Source organism: Trichomycterus rosablanca, chromosome 6, assembly GCF_030014385.1.
Source record: "Trichomycterus rosablanca isolate fTriRos1 chromosome 6, fTriRos1.hap1, whole genome shotgun sequence".
NCBI lineage: Eukaryota > Metazoa > Chordata > Actinopteri > Siluriformes > Trichomycteridae > Trichomycterus > Trichomycterus rosablanca.
The window spans coordinates 40,760,361-40,780,894 of record NC_085993.1 but is presented as its reverse complement, the minus strand read 5'-3'; the positions used below and the strand labels follow the sequence as shown (position 1 = coordinate 40,780,894).

At 41.1% G+C, this 20,534-nt stretch overlaps 1 protein-coding gene across 1 annotated transcript in view; it reads right to left on the bottom strand.

Annotated features, from left to right (window-relative positions):
* Positions 1–20,534, bottom strand: part of LOC134317133 (metabotropic glutamate receptor 4-like) — a 122,361-nt gene that overhangs the window by 39,958 nt on the left and 61,869 nt on the right. The window contains exon 2 of the mRNA XM_062997849.1: positions 8,805–9,021. Within this exon, the coding sequence (XP_062853919.1) occupies positions 8,805–9,021 (217 nt within the window). The remainder of the gene's footprint in view (positions 1–8,804; positions 9,022–20,534) is intronic.

The window sequence follows — 20,534 nt, the reverse complement described above, 5'->3', positions numbered from 1 at the left end:
CTGTAACTGCATGGTGCTACTCATTTTGTTTGACTTGGTGGTTAAACAAGAGAGTATTAATGTCTTAACAGATTTTTGTTGTTCTCTGACGTTCTGAGTTCGGCAAAATACAGTATAATAACTTAATCTACATTGAGAGATTCACCCCACACCTACTCCCCTTTCCCATCTCCTACAAACCCCTAAATCCTGTCTCCTCACACCTTTATGTATATTGAATGAACCCTCCTGTTTGATCCTTTGATCCTGTATCCTGTATTACCCCCACTCCCTGTATCCTACACACACCTAATCATGTCTCCTCACATCTTTTGTTATCCTGACCTCCTTTTGTGTCCTGACCCCCTCCCTTGTACCCATCACAAAGCCAAAACCCTTTTGGTTGTAATTACCATTTCTCCTCCTCTTTTCCTTAATTCCTCCCCTCATTTCTTGTGTAGATAAAGTCTTCCTAAAATATGTCTAGTTAGATTCTGTCGGTCTTCCAAGCTGTGTTCACACACCTGTATGTGTTAATAAAGACTCTTTGGATGAAGACCCGGTCTCCTGACTCCTGTATGCCGAATTTCTAACAACATGGAAAATATATGATCAATTGAAATCTAACAAAGCTCATTTGTTAAAAATACCATGAGGACTTTTAATTAGCTTAAAATTTTTGGGGTCGTCCTTTGGGGTATGCTAAAAAGCATAAACGCCCTTATGGAATATTTACAACAGATAATCTAATCATGTGTTCACAGTCAGTGCCAAATAACTTTTAAAATAAAGCTTACACACAATTACACACTTATTGCAGCTACTTAAAATGCATTGACCACACAGCTATAAAATCTTTAATGAAGACAGTGATGTTTGTTAATCTTACAATATTATGGAAATTTAAAATTTGGGCCAGGTGGACCGCTGTGAAAAGAGTGTTCTGACCAACAGTGTACAATCTTACATTTTATTGGTTGATTAATTGGAGGTATGGGAAATACTGCATGAAATATGAGCCACATTTAACACTGTGAGAAATGTTTAGGGAGTTTTCAGTGTCATAAACATAGATAAAACAGACCTTAAAAAAGCCTAATAAACACTCGATCTCTCTCACTTTTGGTCTAATTTTATCTCTCTCTATCGACGTCTTTTTTTAAGTTCTGTGGGCAGATGTGCAAACATCCCTGTGGCTTGAAAAGGCTATTAGAAGAAAGCAGAGCTGCTGCTGGGATCCTCATGTTTATTCATATCACGAACCTTAAGTCTCAAGCTGTCTGTCTAACACACACACACACACACACACGTCCACCCCAGCACAGTAGTGGTTTCATGCTGGACAGAAGGCAGAGCTACATTATTCAAGGAAGTAATGTATTTAGCTTTCATTGTAGAAACTGTCACTATTTGTGCTGCTGCAGTAGGAGTAAGATCGAGCATGTAATGATTTCTCTTTATTTTTTTATTTATATACAGGCCATTCCACAGAATGAGAGCTATTTGTGTGTAGTAATTCGATGAAATTTAACTTTTTATTATCTTTGTTCAACACTGAATCTACAACTACAATCAGAAAAAGTTGGGACAGTATGGAAAATGCAAATAAAATAAAAATGCAGTGTTCCTTACATTTACTTTGACTTTTATTTGATTGCAGACAGGATGAACCTGAGATATTTCATGTTTTATCTGCTCAATTTCATTTCATTTATTAATAAACATTCATTCCTGCATTTCAGGCCTGCAACACATTCCAAAAGAAGTTGGGACGGGGGCAATTTAGGGCTAGTAATGCAGTGAATGATGATGTGATTCCAAACAGGTGATGTCAACAGGTGATTGTAATCATGATTTGGTACAAAAGCAGCATCCAGGAAAGGCTGAGTCTTTGATGAGCAAAGATGATCAGAGGATCTCCAGTTTGTCAACAAATGTACCTCAAGTAAAGATTGCAAGGGATTTGCATATTTTTCCCTCTACAGTGCATAATAGGAAGATATCAGGAGGAATTTCAGTGCATAAAGGCCAAGGGCGCAAGCTTAAGCCTGTGATCTTCGATCCCTCAGATGGCACTGCAACAAGAACCGCCACTCAACAATAGCTGATATAACCACATGGGTGAGGGATTACTTTAGCAAACCTTTGTCAAGCACTACAATACAGAGTTACATGCACAAATATCACTTAACACTTTACTGTGCAAAAAAAGAAGCCTTATGTTAACCAGGTCCAGAAGCGATGTCGACTTCTCTGGGCTCAGAGGCATCTATGATGGACCATCACACAGTGGAAACGTGTACTGTGGTCAGATGAATCAGCATTCCAGGTCTCTTTTGGAAAAAAATTTAACACTGTGTGCTCCGGACCAAAGACGAAAAGGACCATCCAGACTGTTATCAGTGACAAGTCCAAAAGCCAGGGTCTGTCATGGTACGGGGCGGTGTCAGTGCCCTCAGCAAAGGTCATTTACACTTCTGTGATGCAGCATTAATGCAGAAAAGTACATTGAGATCTTAGAGCAACATGTGCTGCCTTCAAGGTGTCATCTTTTCCAGGGACGTCCATGCATTTTCAACAAGACAATGCAAAACCACATGCTGCACACATTACAAAGGCATGGCTGTGGAAGTAGAGGGTACGGGTACTGGACTGGTCTGCCTGCAGTCCTGACCTGTCCCCAGTAGAGAATGTGTGGAAAATTTTGAAATATAGGATACAGTAATGATATTTCTCATTTACTGTACTGTTATTACATTTTACTCTATCAAATACTTTAGGCAGCAAAATATTTTGATATTCTGGCGAGCTTCTGTTTCATTTCATGGTTTTTAAATATTTCCTCTACAGCAAATGGATCATTTTTCTTAATGGTTAAAATGATTCCACAGTTTCGAATCAAATTGGCCACCCACTCTTTGTCATTTATCACAGCAACTTTGCGACTTGAGACTCTTTTCATGGTATTATTTTGCAGGCGATTTATTAATTCACTTCCGCTGGTCCTTTCTACGGTCATTCCCGGCACTGTGGGTAGATAATTTGCTTTGGGTTTAAGGATTATGACTATAACTGCATGGTGCTACCAATTTTGTTCGACTTGGTGATTAAACAAGAGAGTATTAATGATTTTTTGTTGCTCGCTGACATGTTCTGAGTTCGGAAAAGTATAGTAACTTGATCTATGTGGAAAATCTATGATCAATTTAGATGAAATCTAACAAAGCATGGCTGTTAAAATTCCAATTTTTGGGGTTGTCCATAAAGCATAGCTTGCACTGTTGACTGCAACTTTCTAGCAGTCTACTTTTTTTTTTATCAAGCTATGTCTTATGGACAACCCCAAAAATTGGATATAATCCAATTTGTGTTCACTGTCAGTGCTAAATAAAGCTTACACACAATTACACACTTATTGCAGCTACTTAAAAACTAATTAAACACACAGCTATAAAATCTTTAATGACGACAGTGATGTTTTATAATCCTACATTATTATGGAAATTTGGAACTTGGGCCAGACGGACCTCTGTGAGAGGAGAACTCTTAATAAATGCCACTTTTGGTCAGTAAGAGAAGATGGACAGTCTGAAGCAGAGAATAATGGGTTTAGATCTGAGCTGGGATAGAAGCAAAGTGATTCATTTTAACCTTGGAATAATTAAAGGTAAAAAAGATGAGTTATAAATCACCACTAAATGTAGCTCTAATAGTCTTCTATATAATAATCCATGATCTGATTTGCTTTGAATATCTGGGCTTGTTTAGGCCATGTTTTCTTTCTGACCTTAAGTGACCCTCTGTTCTTTTTCCCTGCCGTTTTTGTGAATTATTTTTTACATTTATACACTCACAATAACAAACCGAGAAATGGAGGGTGAAATGTTTTTGTCCATTGTATTTTGAGGCAGAAGTAAAGTTCAATGTCAAAAATGAGATTTGAACACACAACCCTCAATAGGAAAGGAGTCACAATTGAGTATGGCGCCTTAGACAGCTCGGCCATCCTGACTTACAAGGATAGACTGAGAAATGGAGGGTGAAATGTTGTTTTCTATTGTATTTTGAGGCAGAAGTAAATTTCACTGTCAAGAATGGGATTTGAACCCACAACCCTCACTAGGGAAGGAGTCACACTTGAGCCTGGCGATTTGGACCACTCGGCTATCCTGATTTACAGAAACAAACAGAGTAATGGAAGGTGAAATGTTGTTTTCTATTGTATTTTGAGGCAGAAGTAAAGTTCACTGTCAAGAATTGGATTTGAACCCACAACCCTCACTAGGGAAGGAGGCACACTTGAGTCGGGCGCCTTAGACCACTCAGACATCTTTACTTACAGAAATGAACAGAGTAATAGAGGGTGAAATGTTGTTTTCTATTGTATTTTGAGGTAGATGGGATGGGATTTGAACCCACAACCCTCACTAGGGAAGGAGTCACACTTGAGTTAGGGGGCTTAGACCAGTTGGCCATTTTGACTTACAAGGATAGACTGAGAAATGGAGGGTGAAATGTTGTTTTCTATTGTATTTTGAGGCAGAAGTAAATTTCACTGTCAAGAATGGGATTTGAACCCACAACCCTCACTAGGGAAGGAGTCACACTTGAGCCTGGCGATTTGGACCGCTCGGCTATCCTGATTTACAGAAACAAGCTGAGAAATGGAGGGTGAAATGTTGTTTTCTATTGTATTTTGAGGCAGAAGTAAAGTTCACTGTCAAGAATTGGATTTGAACCCACAACCCTCACTAGGAAAAGAGTCACACTTGAGTCTGGCGCCTTAGACCTCTCGGCTATCCTGACTTACAGTAATAAACTGAGAAATGGAGGGTGAAATGTTGTTTTCTGTTGTATTTTGAGGCAGAAGTAAAGATCATGGTCAAGAAGGGGATTTCAATCAACAACCCTCAACAGGGAAGGAGTCACACTTGAGTCTGGCACCTTAGTCTGCTCGGTCATGTTGACTTACAACCTCAAACAGAGTATTGGAGGGTGAAATGTTGTTTTCTATTGTATTTTGAGGCAGAATTAAAGTTCAATGTGAAGAATGGGATTTGAAACCACAGCCCTCACTAGGGAAGGAGTCACACTTGAGTCTGGCACCTTGGACCGTTTGGCCATTTTGATTTACAACAACAAACAGAGTAATGGAAGGTGAAATGTTGTTTTCTATTGTATTTTGAGACAGAAGTAAAGATCATTGTCAAGAATGGGATTTGAACCCACAACCCTCACTAGGGAAGGAGGCACACTTGAGTCGGGCACCTTAGACCACTCGGACATCTTTACTTACAGAAATGAACAGAGTAATAGAGGGTGAAATGTTGTTTTCTATTGTATTTTGAGGTAGATGGGATGGGATTTGAACCCACAATCCTCACTAGGGAAGAAGTCACACTTGAGTTAGGGGGCTTAGACCAGTTAGCCATTTTGACTTACAACTATAGACAGAGAAATGGAGGGTGAAATGTTGTTTTCTATTGTATTTTGAGGCAGAAGTAAAGTTTACTGTGAAGAATGGGATTTGAACCCACAACCCTCACTAGGGAAAGAGTCACACTTGAGTCTGGCGCCTTAGATCGCTCTGCCATCTTTACTTAAAGAAATAAACAGAGTAATGGAGGGTAAAATGTTGTTTTCTATTGTATTTTGAGGAAGATATAAAACTCACTGTGAAGAATGGGATTTGAACCCACAACACTCACCAGGAAAGGAGTCACACTTGAGTCTGGCACCTCAGACCATTCGGCCTTCCTGACTTACAACAATAAACTGAGAAATGGAGGGTGAAATGTTGTTTTCTATTGTATTTTGAGGCAGAAGTAAAGTTCACTGTGAAGAACGGAATTTGAACTCACAACCCTAACGAGGGAAGGAGACACACTTGAGTCTGGCGCCTAAGACCGCTCGGCCATCTTTATTACAGCAATATACTGAGAAATGGAGGGTGAAATGTTGTTTTCTATTGTATTTTGAGGCAGAAGTAAAGTTCACTGTCAATAATAGGATTTGAACCCACAACCCTCAACCCTCAACAGGGAATGAGTCACACTTGAGTCTGGCACCTCAGACCTCTCGGCCACCTTTACTTACAGCAATAAACTGAGAAATGGAGGGTGAAATGTTGTTTTCTATTGTATTTTGAGAAGTAAAGATGTGAAGTTCACTGTCAAGAGAGGGATTTGAACCCACGCCCCACGCCTCTATTTGGATTGTACTAACACACCACCACCATGTCAGTGTCATTGCAGTGCTGAGAATCATCCACCACCTAAATAATTCCTGCTCTGTGGTGGTCCCCTGGGGGTCCTGACCATTGAAGAACAGGGTGAAAGCAGGCTAAAAAGGTATGTAGAGAAACAGATGGACTACAGTCAGTAATTGTAGAGCTACAAAGTGCTTCTATATGGTAAGTGCAGCTGATGAAATGGACAGTGAGTGTAGAAACAAGGAGGTGGTTTTAATGTTATGTGTCCTCTACAAGTGTTGACTTCTCAGTATTCATGCTGTAATGGGAATCCTATCCTACTTAGTCAAGCCATATCCCCAAGCAACAAGACAGTATGGAAAAAAAACACTGTTTGCCTTTGCTGACATGAAGATATTACTCATCTTTTTCTCCTGGGGCCCTTTGGACCCAGGCCCAGAGACCTTAGTCATAAAAGCTTGTGCATTAAAAGGCCTGGACATAGTCACAAAATCCATCTGCTCTTCATTAAAATAAGCTACTATACAATATATTTTAGATTAAAACACAATTTAAGTACTAGCTTTCTACAAATTAACAATCAACAATTAAGCTTCCATGAAACACCAGTAAAAGGGTAATGACTGACATTCACGTTTTAATAATGTAGGTTTAATATTTTAGTGGCTGATTCTGTTACAATAGAATTTAGAGGATTAGAGGACTACACCTACATTTCCTTTGTCAGATGGCAACAAATGGGATCTGGCCTGTCACTCCGACTGTATAAAGTTGAGCTGGCAGGGGGAGATAGCCTTAGGCAGGAATGGCAAAGATAAATCCATTACGATGGTTAGTATTCCTCACACTATTTTACAAAGCTCTATCTTAAAACTGAATTTCCTGTGGATTTTTGTCTTTTGTTACATGAGAAAGATAAAAAATAAGGACAGATAAGGATTGATGTAATGTAAGTACAATCCCTAATTAGAAAAAAGCTGGGAGTTTGGAAAGTGCAAAAAAATCATAGAATAACTGACATTTACTTGTACAAACCCGAGATATTTAATGTTTCGTCTGGTCAACTTCATTTCATTTGTTAATAAACATCAATTCCTGTGTTTCAGGCCTGCAAGCTCACTGTCAAGAATGGGATTTGAACCCTTGCCTCCATTTGGAGACCAGAACCCTCACTAGGGAAGGAGTCACACTTGAGTCTGGCACCTTAGAACGCTCGGCCATTTTGACACACAGCAGTAAACTGGGAAATGGAGGGTGAAATGTTGTTGTCTATTGTATTTTGAGAAGTAAAGAAGTAAAGCTCACTGTCAAGAGAGGGATTTGAACCCACGCCCCACGCCTCCATTTGGATTGTACTAATACACCACCACCATGTCAGTGTCATTGCAGTGCTGAGAATGATCCACCACCTAAATAATACCTGCTCTGTGGTGGTCCCCTGGGGGTCCTGACCATTGAAGAACAGGGTGAAAGCAGGCTAAAAAGGTATGTAGAGAAACAGATGGACTACAGTCAGTAATTGTAGAACTACAAAGTGCTTCTATATGGTAAGTGGAGCTGATGAAATGGACAGTGAGTGTAGAAACCAGGAGGTGGTTTTAATGTTATGTGTCCTCTACAAGTGTTGACTTCAACTGTATGCCAATCAGTTTTCTTCCCAGTTTTCATGCTTTAATGGGCAAAAAAAATCATAGACCAACTGACATTTACTTGTATAAACCTGTGATATTTCATTATTGTCTGGTCAACTTCATTTCATTTGTTAATAAACATCAATAATGTTGCCATTCCTTATCACAGCACTTGTTGCTGATAACAGTCTGGACGGTCCTTTTCGTCTTTGGTCCTGAGCACACTGTGTCCATTTTTTCCAAAAAAGACCTGGAATGCTGATTCATCTGACCACAACACACATTTTCACTGTGTGATGGTCCATCCCAGATGCCTCCTAGCCCAGAGAACTTGATGCTGCTTCTGAACATAATTAACACGAGGCTTCTCTTTTGCACAATAAAGCTGTAAGTAGTATTTGTGAATGTAACTCTGAATTGTAGTGCTTTCATTTTCTTAATTTACCATGTCTCCCATCTTTCCTTCTAATCTAGCCGTATCCAATTACCAGATTGCATTTCGCTTCCTTTCTACTGCTGCAGACCTCCACTCCTGACTGGGGAGAGTCTTAACTATCACATGCGCAGTAGCCGAGTGCATCTTTTCACCTGCACCAGACGAGTTCTCATGGTCTTGCACACGGAGAGTCACGCACTGATGTCCATTACTCCTAGTCTCTGTGCAGACACCATCGATCAGGCAGCAGACCTCGTAATTGCATCAGTTATGAGGAATCTTCTCCGACATCTAACCCGGACGAACAATCCAATCACTGGATGTGTAAGCACCCAGTATGCCAGATGCAAAGCTGAGATTCGAACTCACGAGTTTGAGACATCAGTTCTGATGTGCTAGTGTGCTTTACCGCTGCGCCACCTGAGTGCACTTTTTTTATTGTACTTTTAATTATACTGTAGTTGAGTGTTATTAAAATGCAGAGGAAAAAAAACCCCTATGTGTATAGAAGAATCACTGGTATAAAAACAAAAAACAGGGCTCTTACCGTCCTCTCTGGATCTCTGGATAAAGGCATCAACACCACTTTCTCCATAGTTCCCCTCTGATGCCACAGTGGAGACAAAGTTCCAGCCCATGTGGCGGACTATGTCCACCATGGCTTGGGCCTGATAGGTGTCTGGAGGAACGACTCGAGAGAAGAAGTCGTAGCGTGTGTTGTCGCTCAGCTCCGGTGCAGTGGAAGCATAGCTCACCTGGGGAATCTGTAAGACAATAATAATAATAATAATAATACATTTTATTTATATAGCGCTTTTCAAGATACTCAAAGACGCTTTACATAAGACAAATAATCAAAACAAATACGTACATACACCATACAAATCATAGTACAAAATCAAAATAGTACATCAACATCAAGAATAATTAAGATAAAAACAAAGAGAGCAGCATAAGACAGTTCATTAAAAATTAGCTCAATTATGAGAAAGAACAACAAATATAGAACAATTTCTTAAAATTAGATAGAAACAGGACAGATTCACATGCAATCAGGAAACTGAAAACTTTACAAGTTTTAGGATCTAGGACTTCACATTTCTGTCGTGATCTAAGTATAAAAACTATTAAAAAGAATAGCAAAAATAATGAACATTATTTTATAACATTAACATTTTTATTATTTATCTTCATAACAATGAAGAGATTTACACTATGGGTCTGTTCAAAAACCTAGTGAGCTCTCTACACAGACGCATTTTATGCATCCTGTGCGCACTCCTGAGAAAAAGTCTGTTTGAATTCTTGGATGCCTTAAAATGCTGCCTACTAAGATGCCTTATTTCGAGGCTATAATCTGACTGAATAACGAGGGAGCATTCAATGCTTCCTTAGCAGTGAAGGCAATCCCAGCATTCAGTGCAGCAAACTTTTCTCATAAAAAATTTTAAATATGATGGACGAATGCGGAGCAACAGAGTTCTTTTCAAATGGTAATAAATTCTCCTTGATTTTTAATTGGTATAAAGGTGCACAAGTGTCATTTATTAAAGCAATAAGCCACGAGAGGCCGTGCGTTACTGTGATTCTAAAATCATAGCAGTCTCGAGTGGCTTATTGCTTTTATAAAACGGTGGTCAACATAAAATACAATAAATACAACAATGTTTAATTCATAAATGTATTTATTGTGTATAAACAAAAAGCATTCTTCCGCGACGCCAGGTAGTTCGATTAACAGTGTTGCTAGGCAACATGAGGGTGAAAATAACAAAAACTTTTTTTTTTCGGTGGCGTATTAATATGGAATGATGACGAAGGTGGTCCTAGGTGTGCGTTTATCTGGGATTTTACAACGGCTTCGAACGCGGCTCAGCCAATCAGATTTTAGGACCGGAACTATCCGTTTTATAATTTAACCATTTTCGGTACACAGAAGATGTTAGCTGGCATGTTAACGGGTTGTGTTAGCTTAGTAAGCAAAAACTGCAGTGACGTAATCGCCGTTATCGCTGTCTAAGTTATGTGTCTGAATAACCTGTCTTATAATTTTAATGTCTTATTAGAATCCTCTCGTAGGCAGCAAGGCAGCTCACTAGGTTTTCAGACAGACCCTATAATCCTGTATGAACTATTAATAAGTTGTCTTGTAATAATTTACTTAATCTATGGCTACAGTTAGCAAAAAATTATTGCTACCTTTCTTAAAGATGGGTTAAAAATGTAAGTTTTGTTTAATTTAAGGGTGGCACGGTGGCTCGGTGGGTAGCACTGTTGCCTCACAGCAAGAAGGTCCTGGGTTTGATTCCCAGGTGGAGCAGTCCGGGTCTTTTCTGTGTGGAGTTTGCATGTTCTTCCCGTGTCTGCGTGGGTTTCCTCTGTGAGCTCTGGTTTCCTCACACAGTCCAAAGACATGAAAGTGAAATGAACTGGAGGTCCATGACTGTGTTTGACATAAAACTTGAACTGATAAATCTTGTGTAAGCAGTACCTACCTGTCCTGTCATGAATGTAACCAAAGTGTGTAAAACATATACAGTATATACTGTATATATATACAGTGTATCACAAAAGTGAGTACATCCCTCACATTTCTGCAAATATTTCATTATATCTTTTCATGGGACAACACTATAGAAATGAGACTTGGATATAACTTAGAGTAGTCTGTGTACAGCTTGTATAGCAGTGTAGATTTACTGTCTTCTGAAAATAACTCAACACACAGCCATTAATGTCTAAATAGCTGGCAACATAAGTGAGTACACCCCACAGTGAACATGTCCAAATTGTGCCCAAATGTGTCGTTGTCCCTCCCTGGTGTCATGTGTCAAGGTCCCAGGTGTAAATGGGGAGCAGGGCTGTTAAATTTGGTGTTTTGGGTACAATTCTCTCATACTGGCCACTGGATATTCAACATGGCACCTCATGGCAAAGAACTCTCTGAGGATGTGAGAAATAGAATTGTTGCTCTCCACAAAGATGGCCTGGGCTATAAGAAGATTGCTAACACCCTGAAACTGAGCTACAGCATGGTGGCCAAGGTCATACAGCGGTTTTCCAGGACAGGTTCCACTCGGAACAGGCTTCGCCAGGGTCGACCAAAGAAGTTGAGTCCACGTGTTCGGCGTCATATCCAGAGGTTGGCTTTAAAAAATAGACACATGAGTGCTGCCAGCATTGCTGCAGAGGTTGAAGACGTGGAAGGTCAGCCTGTCAGTGCTCAGACCATACGCCGCACACTGCATCAACTCGGTCTGCATGGTCGTCATGCCAGAAGGAAGCTGAGGCACAAGAAAGCCCGCAAACAGTTTTCTGAAGACAAGCAGTCCAAGAACATGGATTACAGGAATGCCCTGTGGTCTGACGAGACCAAGATAAACTTGTTTGGCTCAGATGGTGTCCAGCATGTGTGGCGGCGCCCTGGTGAGAAGTACCAAGACAACTGTATCTTGCCTACAGTCAAGCATGGTGGTGGTAGCATCATGGTCTTGGGCTGCATGAGTGTTGCTGGCACTGGGGAGCTGCAGTTCATTGAGGGAAACATGAATTCCAACATGTACTGTGACATTCTGAAACAGAGCATGATCCCCTCCCTTCGAAAACTGGGCCTCATGGCAGTTTTCCAACAGGATAACGACCCCAAACACAACCTCCAAGATGACAACTGCCTTGCTGAGGAAGCTGAAGGTAAAGGTGATGGACTAAACCCAACTGAGCACCTGTGGCGCATCCTCAAGTGGAAGGTGGAGGAGTTCAAGGTGTCTAACATCCACCAGCTCCGTGATGTCATCATGGAGGAGTGGAAAAGGATTCCAGTAGCAACCTGTGCAGCTCTGGTGAATTCCATGCCCAGGAGGGTTAAGGCAGTGCTGGATAATAATGGTGGTCACACAAAATATTGACACTTTGGGCACAATTTGGACATGTTCACTGTGGGGTGTACTCACTTATGTTGCCAGCCATTTAGACATTAATGGCTGTGTGTTGAGTTATTTTCAGAAGACAGTAAATCTACACTGCTATACAAGCTGTACACTGACTACTCTAAGTTATATCCAAGTTTTAGTTCTATAGTGTTGTCCCATGAAAAGATATAATGAAATATTTGCAGAAATGTGAGGGGTGTACTCACTTTTGTGATACACTGTATATGTACACTGATCAGCCATAACATTAAAACCACCTCCTTGTTTCTACACTCAATGTCCATTTTATCAGCTCCACTTACCATATAGAAGCACTTCAATTCAACAATTACTGACAGTAGTCCATCTGTTTCTCTGCATGCTTTGTTAGCCCCTTTCCATCCTGTTCTTCAATGGTCAGGACTCTCCCAAGACCACTACAGAGCAGGTATTATTTGGGTGGTGGATCATTCTCAGCACTGCAGTGACAATGACGTGGTGGTGTTAGTGTGTGTTGTGCTGGTATGAGTGGATCAGACACAGCAGCGCTGCTGGAGTTTTTAAATACCGTGTCCACTCACTGTCCACTCTATTAGACACTCCTACCTAGTTGGTCCACCTTGTAGATGTAAAGTCAGAGAAGATCGCTCATCTATTGCTGCTGTTTGAGTTGGTCATCTTTGAGATCTTCATCAGTAGTCACAGGACGCTGCCCACAGGGCACCGTTGGCTGGATATTTTTGGTTATTCTCAGTCCAGCAGTGACAGTGAGGTGTTTAAAAACTTCATCAGTGATGCTGTGTCTAATCCACTCATACCAGCACAACACACACTAACATGTATGGGTACTAGTAGGAGTCTACAAGGTAAACCAACTATGTAGGAGTGTCTAATAGAGTGGACAGTGAATGGACACGGTATTAAAAAACTCCAGCAGCGCTGCTGTGTCTGATCCACTCATACCAGCACAACACACACTAACACACCACCACCATGTCGGTGTCACTGCAGTGCTGAGAATGATCCACCACCTAAATAATACCTGCTCTGTAGTGGTTCTGTAGGTGTCCTGACCACTGAAGAACAGGGTGAAAGCAGGCTAAAAAGGTATGTAGAGAAATAGATGGACTACAGTCAGTAATTGTAGAACTACAAAGTGCTTCTATATGGTAAGTGGAGCTGATAAAATGGACAGAGTGTAGAAACAAGGAGGTGGTTTTAATGTTATGGCTGATCAGTGTATATTAAATAAACAGAACTAAAAACTTATTTTACTGTACATGCATTTATTATTCTAAAGTGACCCAATTGCAACTGTCCTATATAAATCTCATCCTCTAGTCACTGTGACATTTTTAATCAATGACACATATAACAGCAGCTCTGCAGTAAAAAATAAATTGGGGGTTGCTTTGAACCTCTCCTCTTTGTGCTTTGACCTCAAAGGAATTCATAATGAAGGTTACAGAAGCTGTCATGCTTAAGATGTGTATCTCATTTTATGATCCTAAAATTCTAAATTTTAAAATTCCTTAAGCAGAAGAAATGAGATAATTATAGCAGTAGCTATATGAAATAAGATTCTGATGTTTCTGCATGTGAAAGATTTATCTGCATGCGTATCACACCATGCTGGAGCTTTCCAGAGCTTGTAGACCTGGGGCAGATTGTTTACTAGCTAATTTGAAACAAGTAGCACCCATCCTAACACACACTCACACACACATACCACCACCAACACCACATTGCGGTGCTGGTTGATTGCTGCTGTTTATCCTAAAATGTAATAAACAATTTTCCCATCTTTCAGTGTCAGGCTAAGTGGCAAAGCAAATGTATGAGATGCAGCACCAAATAAAATTTGGTTGAATCACGAGCAGATTGATTCTGGGCTGAGCTTTAACACTCGTCTGGTAAGCTGGATTATCTACACCCATGACAATCCAATTCTTTTTTATTCATTTTCATATGCTGACAAATAAAAAAATAGAGCTGTATATTTCTGTATATCATACAATTCTGACTCCTTGGAATAAGCCAAACAAGTTGAACTTTTAGAACTAGAGAAGTATGTGAACACGTTTTACCTCTCAAGGTTTCTTCCTGTACTTTTAAGGGAGTTTTTCCTTGCCACTGTCGCCCTCGGCTTGCTCAACAGGGGCTTTTGTATCTGTTGGTCCTGGATTTTGTAAAGTTGCTTTGAGACAATGTCTATTGTAAAAAGCGCTATATAAATAAATTTGACTTGACTTGACGTTTTTTCATGTGCAAGTGATTAAATAAGTATTAGGGCGGCACGGTGGCTAGCACTGTCACCTCATAGCAAGAAGATCCTGGGTTCGATCCCCAGGTGGGGCGGTCCGGGTCCTTTCTGTGCAGGGTTTGCATGTTCTCCCCATGTCCGTGTGGGTTTCCTTCGGGTGCTCCGGTTTCCTCCCACAGTCCAAAGACATGCAAGTGAGGTGAATTGGAGACACTAAATAGTCCATAACTGTGTTCGATATAACCTTGTGAATTGATGAACCTTGTGTGATGAGTGGCTACCGTGTCTGTCATGAATGTAACCAAAGTGTAAAACATGACGTTAAAATCCTAATAAACAAACAAACAAACAAACAAAATTAATACAAAATTTAACCTTGCTTATTAGGATCTATACATATATGTGAAGAGTTTAAAACAGCTATGGTCTGATATAATCCATGATTACTAGAAAACCCTGCTCAGTCATGATCCAGAACACATGTGTCAAACTCAAGGCCCGCTGGCCAAATCCGGCCCGCCACATCATTCTATGTGGCCCACGAGAGCTTAAAAGACGTATGATCGTCTTAAAATACACTGTAAAATCGTACATAAACTGCATCTCCTACAATGCATGCCGATTTTGCGTCCCGCAAAGTGACCGCATCCCGCCACTAAATGGCAGTGTTTCCACATCAGCGTTTATTTGTTAATCAGTCAGCAGAGGTCGTAATTGCACCAGTCATGAGAAAGAGACCCCATCCGGCTTAGTACCGCCCATCTGAACAACAGGCCAATCTTTGTTCATATGGCCGCTCAGCCTCGGCCGATATGATGGCTCGAGATCCCAGCTCTGGTTCCAGCGTGTGTTTTTACCGCTGCACCACCTGAGCGGCTTCTGTTATTTTATTTAACTTTGTGGCATGACCTAATTTCTGGGGCCGCACGGTGGCTCAGTGGGTAGCACTGTCGCCTCACAGCAAGAAGGTCCTGGGTTCAATCCGTGGAGTTTTCATGTTCTCTCTGTGTCTGCGTGGGTTTCCTCCCACAGTCCAAAGACATGTAAGTGAGGGTAAATTGGAGATACAAAATTGTTCATGACTGTGTTTGACATTAAACTTGTGAACTGATGAACCTTGTGTAATGAGTAACACTAGCACCTAACAAGTGATGTTGAGAAATATTTACAAATAAGCCCAAAATGTACAAGAAGAGAAAGTTGAAGCAGAAGGAGGAAATTTAATGAAAGATGGGACAGTGAATACAAGTTTGTGCTTTAAGAAGAAAAACGGTACGTCTCTTGTGTTGTGAGGCCGTGTCTGTGGTAAAGGAGTACAATATAAATGTAGATATACGTACATTATAAATATACAGTATACATTTGGCAATTTGAGACCAAACACAGAATTTAGCCTCCAAGAAAAACAACTAATTGTCCAAGACTTAAAAGGCAGACTGCAATCACAGCAGGATACGTTACAATCAGCACTTTGAGGGCCAACATAATGCTGACGTGGCCCTCGGTGTAAATGAGTTTGACACCCATGATCCATAAGCAGTTTTAACGCAACCCCTCTGTGTCCACAGAATTGGTTGGGAGTTTTCCAAATTCAGTTACCTGAGTAGTGTTTTTAGCTACTTCACACTTTGACATCTTTGGTTATGTTCATGACAGAAACGGTAGTTACTCATTACACAAGGTTCATCAGTTCACAAGTTTAATGTCAAACACAGTCATGAACAATTTTGTATCTCCAATTTACCCTCACTTACATGTCTTTGGACTGTGGGAGGAAACCCACGCAGACACAGAGAGAACATGAAAACTCCACGGATTGAACCCAGGACCTTCTTGCTGTGAGGCGACAGTGCTACCCACTGAGCCACCGTGCCGCCCCAGAAATTAGGTCATGCCACAAAGTTAAATAAAATAACAGAAGCCGCTCAGGTGGTGCAGCGGTAAAAACACACGCTGGAACCAGAGCTGGGATCTTGAATACATCGGATCGAATCTCAGCTCTGCCTTGCCGGCCGAGGCTGAGCGGCCACATGAACAAAGATTGGCCTGTTGTTCAGATGGGCGGTACTAAGCCGGATGGGGTCTCTTTCTCATGACTGGTGCAATTACGACCTCTGCTGACGGATTGAGGCTGACTGCACAGAGATGAGAAAAGAGTGCTCTCAGGGTGTGTCCCTCCGTACACACAGCTAAGCTGCACTGCACTCATCAAAATGTAGGTGATAAGATGCATAAGGCATAAGTAACTTAAAAACTTTCTGTACAAAGAACTGTATGTTCCAATCAATCAATCACAGAAAAAGAACACGTGCACGTGTTAGACGGCCATGAAATGTGTTCCTAGGTGGTCATAAAGTCACACTGCGTAGCCTAACAAGACCATTCTTATTACTGATGATCCTTTCCTAAGATTCACCGAGGCATTAAAGCACTGACGGTGCCTGACTTCTAGCTGTGAAGCAATAAAATTGCTCTGTCAGTAGAATGACAAAGCAGCACATAGTGGCCTACAAAAAACTTCATAGCTCCCGCCATTCAGGTCTACACTTTTATCATTACGTGTTATAAAAACTGGACGTCTCGCTAGGTTTCTATTTTACTAAATAACAGCTTAGAAAACACACTGGTCAGATCTCTAACAATTGCATCTTTAACAATCAAAGATTGCAATTGAGATGAAATCATTAATCAGAGGAAGACCCTACATTATCCAGCCTTTCAGCAAGCGCTGAGACCTTTTATAATAGGTTCACCACTCATATATGACCTTTGAAGACGTAGCGCTGCCGTGCACCCTGGCCATGGCATTTATCACATTCAGGAGCGCTGGTGTATCCACACTCGTGCTTTCCTCATTCACTATCAATTGTATGAAGCACTGTGAATGTGCACATTTCTAATGAATTTGAACAATTGGCTTGAAAAGCATTTTGAAAGCTTGATTAAACACTAGAAACGTAACTGAGCTGAAACGTGCCTATATGCAGAAAGCACAAGGCGGATCCCCACACACCTGAAGGAACAGAAATAGAACCAAATTTGTAAATATTAATGAAGGTAGAACATTACCGTTACTAAAAAGCCACTAACAAAAGAGGGAAAATTGCAAACGAATAAATGGCAAAATTACGAGGGGTCTTCAAAAAGTTTCCACACTTTTTTAAATTCCAAAAATAAATGACATCACTTTTCTACATAGAAATAATAATTCTCTTTTATTGACACACTCTGAAAGAAGTTTTATTTATTATATATATATATACTCTGCCTGGCCAAAAAAAAGGTCACCACCTGGATTTAACTAAGCAAATAGGTAAGAGCCTTGCATTGGATAATTACTGCATGGGTGGTTTTGTTTCAGCTGGCAACAAGTTATTTAACCCTAACTGACGCAGTGAGTAGCTTCTCATTTGTTAAACAATCAAGTTGAAAGACACATCCTGAGGTCGTGGAAAAGACGTTAATCTGTTTCAGAAGGGTCAAATTATTGGCATGCATCAAGCAGAGAAAACATCTAAGGAGAAGCTGAAACTACTAAAAACGTGTTAAGAACTGTCCAACGCATTATTAAAAAGTGGAAGGACAGTGGGGAAACATCATCTTCGAGGAAGGAATGTGGTCGGAAAAAAATCTTGAATGATCGTGATCGGCGATCACTTAAACGTTTGGTGAAATCAAATGGTAGAAAAACTCCACTAGAACTCAGGGAAATGTTTAATAGTGAAAGTAAGAGCATTTCTACATGCACAATGCGAAGGGAACTCAAGGGATTGGGACTAAACAGCTGTGTAGCCTTAAGAAAACCACTTGTCAGTGAGGCTAACCGGCAAAAACGGCTTCAATTTGCTAGGGAGCATAAAGATTGGACTCTGGAGCAATGGAAGAAGGTCATGTGGTCTGATGAGTCCAGATTTACCCTGTTCCAGAGTGATGGGCGCATCAGGATAAGAAGAGAGGCGGTTGAAGTGATGCACCAATCATGCCTAGTGCCTACCGTAGAAGTCTGTGGGTGCAGTGCTCTGATCTGGGGTTGCTGAAGTTGGTCAGGTCTAGGTTCAGCAACATTATGTGCCCAAAGAATGAGGTCAGCTGACTACCTGAATATACTGAACGACCAGGTTATTCCATCAATGGATTTTTTTCTTCCCTGATGGCACGGTCATATTCCAAGATGACAATGCCAGGATTCATCGGGCTCAAATTGTGAAAGAGTGGTTCAGGGAGCATGAGACATCATTTTTACACATGGATTGGCCACCACAGAGTCCAGACCTGAACCCCATTGAGAATCTTTGGGATGTGCTGGAGAAGACTTTGCACAGTGGTCCAAATCTCCCATCATCAATACAAGATCTTGGGGAAAAATTTATGCAACTCTGGACAGAAATAAATGTTGTGACATTGCAGAAGCTTGTGGACAGTGAATGTAAGCCGTAATCAAAGCTAAAGGCGGTCCAACGAAATATTAGAGTGTGTGACCCTTTATTTTGGCCAGGCAGTGTATATATATACAGTGTATCACAAAAGTGAGTACACCCCTCACATTTCTGCAGATATTTAAGTATATCTTTTCATGGGACAACACTGACAAAATGACACTTTGACACAATGAAAAGTAGTCTGTGTGCAGCTTATATTACAGTGTCAATTTATTCTTCCCTCAAAATAACTCAATATACAGCCATTAATGTCTAAACCACCGGCAACAAAAGTGAGTACACCCCTAAGAGACTACACCCCTAAATGTCCAAATTGAGCACTGCTTGTCATTTTCCCTCCAAAATGTCATGTGACTCGTTAGTGTTACTAGGTCTCAGGTGTGCATAGGGAGCAGGTGTGTTCAATTTAGTAGTACAGCTCTCACACTCTCTCATACTGGTCACTGAAAGTTCCAACATGGCACCTCATGGCAAAGAACTCTCTGAGGATCTTAAAAGACGAATTGTTGCGCTACATGAAGATGGCCAAGGCTACAAGAAGATTGCCAACACCCTGAAACTGAGCTGCAGCACAGTGGCCAAGATTATCCAGCGTTTTAAAAGAGCAGGGTCTACTCAGAACAGACCTCGCGTTGGTCGTCCAAAGAAGCTGAGTGCACGTGCTCAGCGTCACATCCAACTGCTGTCTTTGAAAGATAGGCGCAGGAGTGCTGTCAGCATTGCTGCAGAGATTTAAAAGGTGGGGGGTCAGCCTGTCAGTGCTCAGACCATACGCTGCACACTACATCAAATTGGTCTGCATGGCTGTCACCCCAGAAGGAAGCCTCTTCTGAAGTCTCTACACAAGAAAGCCCGCAAACAGTTTGCTGAAGACATGTCAACAAAGGACATGGATTACTGGAACCATGTCCTATGGTCTGATGAGACCAAGATTAATTTGTTTGGTTCAGATGGTCTCAAGCATGTGTGGCGGAAATCAGGTGAGGAGTACAAAGATAAGTGTGTCATGCCTACAGTCAAGCATGGTGGTGGGAATGCCATGGTCTGGGGCTGCATGAGTGCAGCAGGTGTTGGGGAGTTACATTTCATTGAGGGACACATGAACTCCAATATGTACTATGAAATACTGAAGCAGAGCATGATCCCCTCCCTCCGGAAACTGGGTCGCAGGGCAGTGTTCCAGCATGATAATGACCCCAAACACACCTCTAAGACGACCACTGCTTTATTGAAGAGGCTGAGGGTAAAGGTGATGGACTGGCCAAGCATGTCTCCAGACCTAAACCAAATAGAACATCTTTGGGGCATCCTCAAGCGAAAGGTGGAGGAGCGCAAAGTCTCGAATATCCGCCAGCTCCGTGATGTCGTCATGGAGGAGTGGAAAAGCATTCCAGTGGCAACCTGTGAAGCTCTGGTAAACTCCATGCCCAGGAGAGTTAAGGCAGTTCTGGGAAATAATGGTGGCCACACAAAATATTGACACTTCAGGAACTTTCACTAAGGGGTGTACTCACTTTTGTTGCCGGTGGTTTAGACATTAATGGCTGTATATTGAGTTATTTTGAGGGAAGAATAAATTGACACTGTTATATAAGCTGCACACAGACTACTTTTCATTGTGTCAAAGTGTCATTTTGTCAGTGTTGTCCCATGAAAAGATATACTTA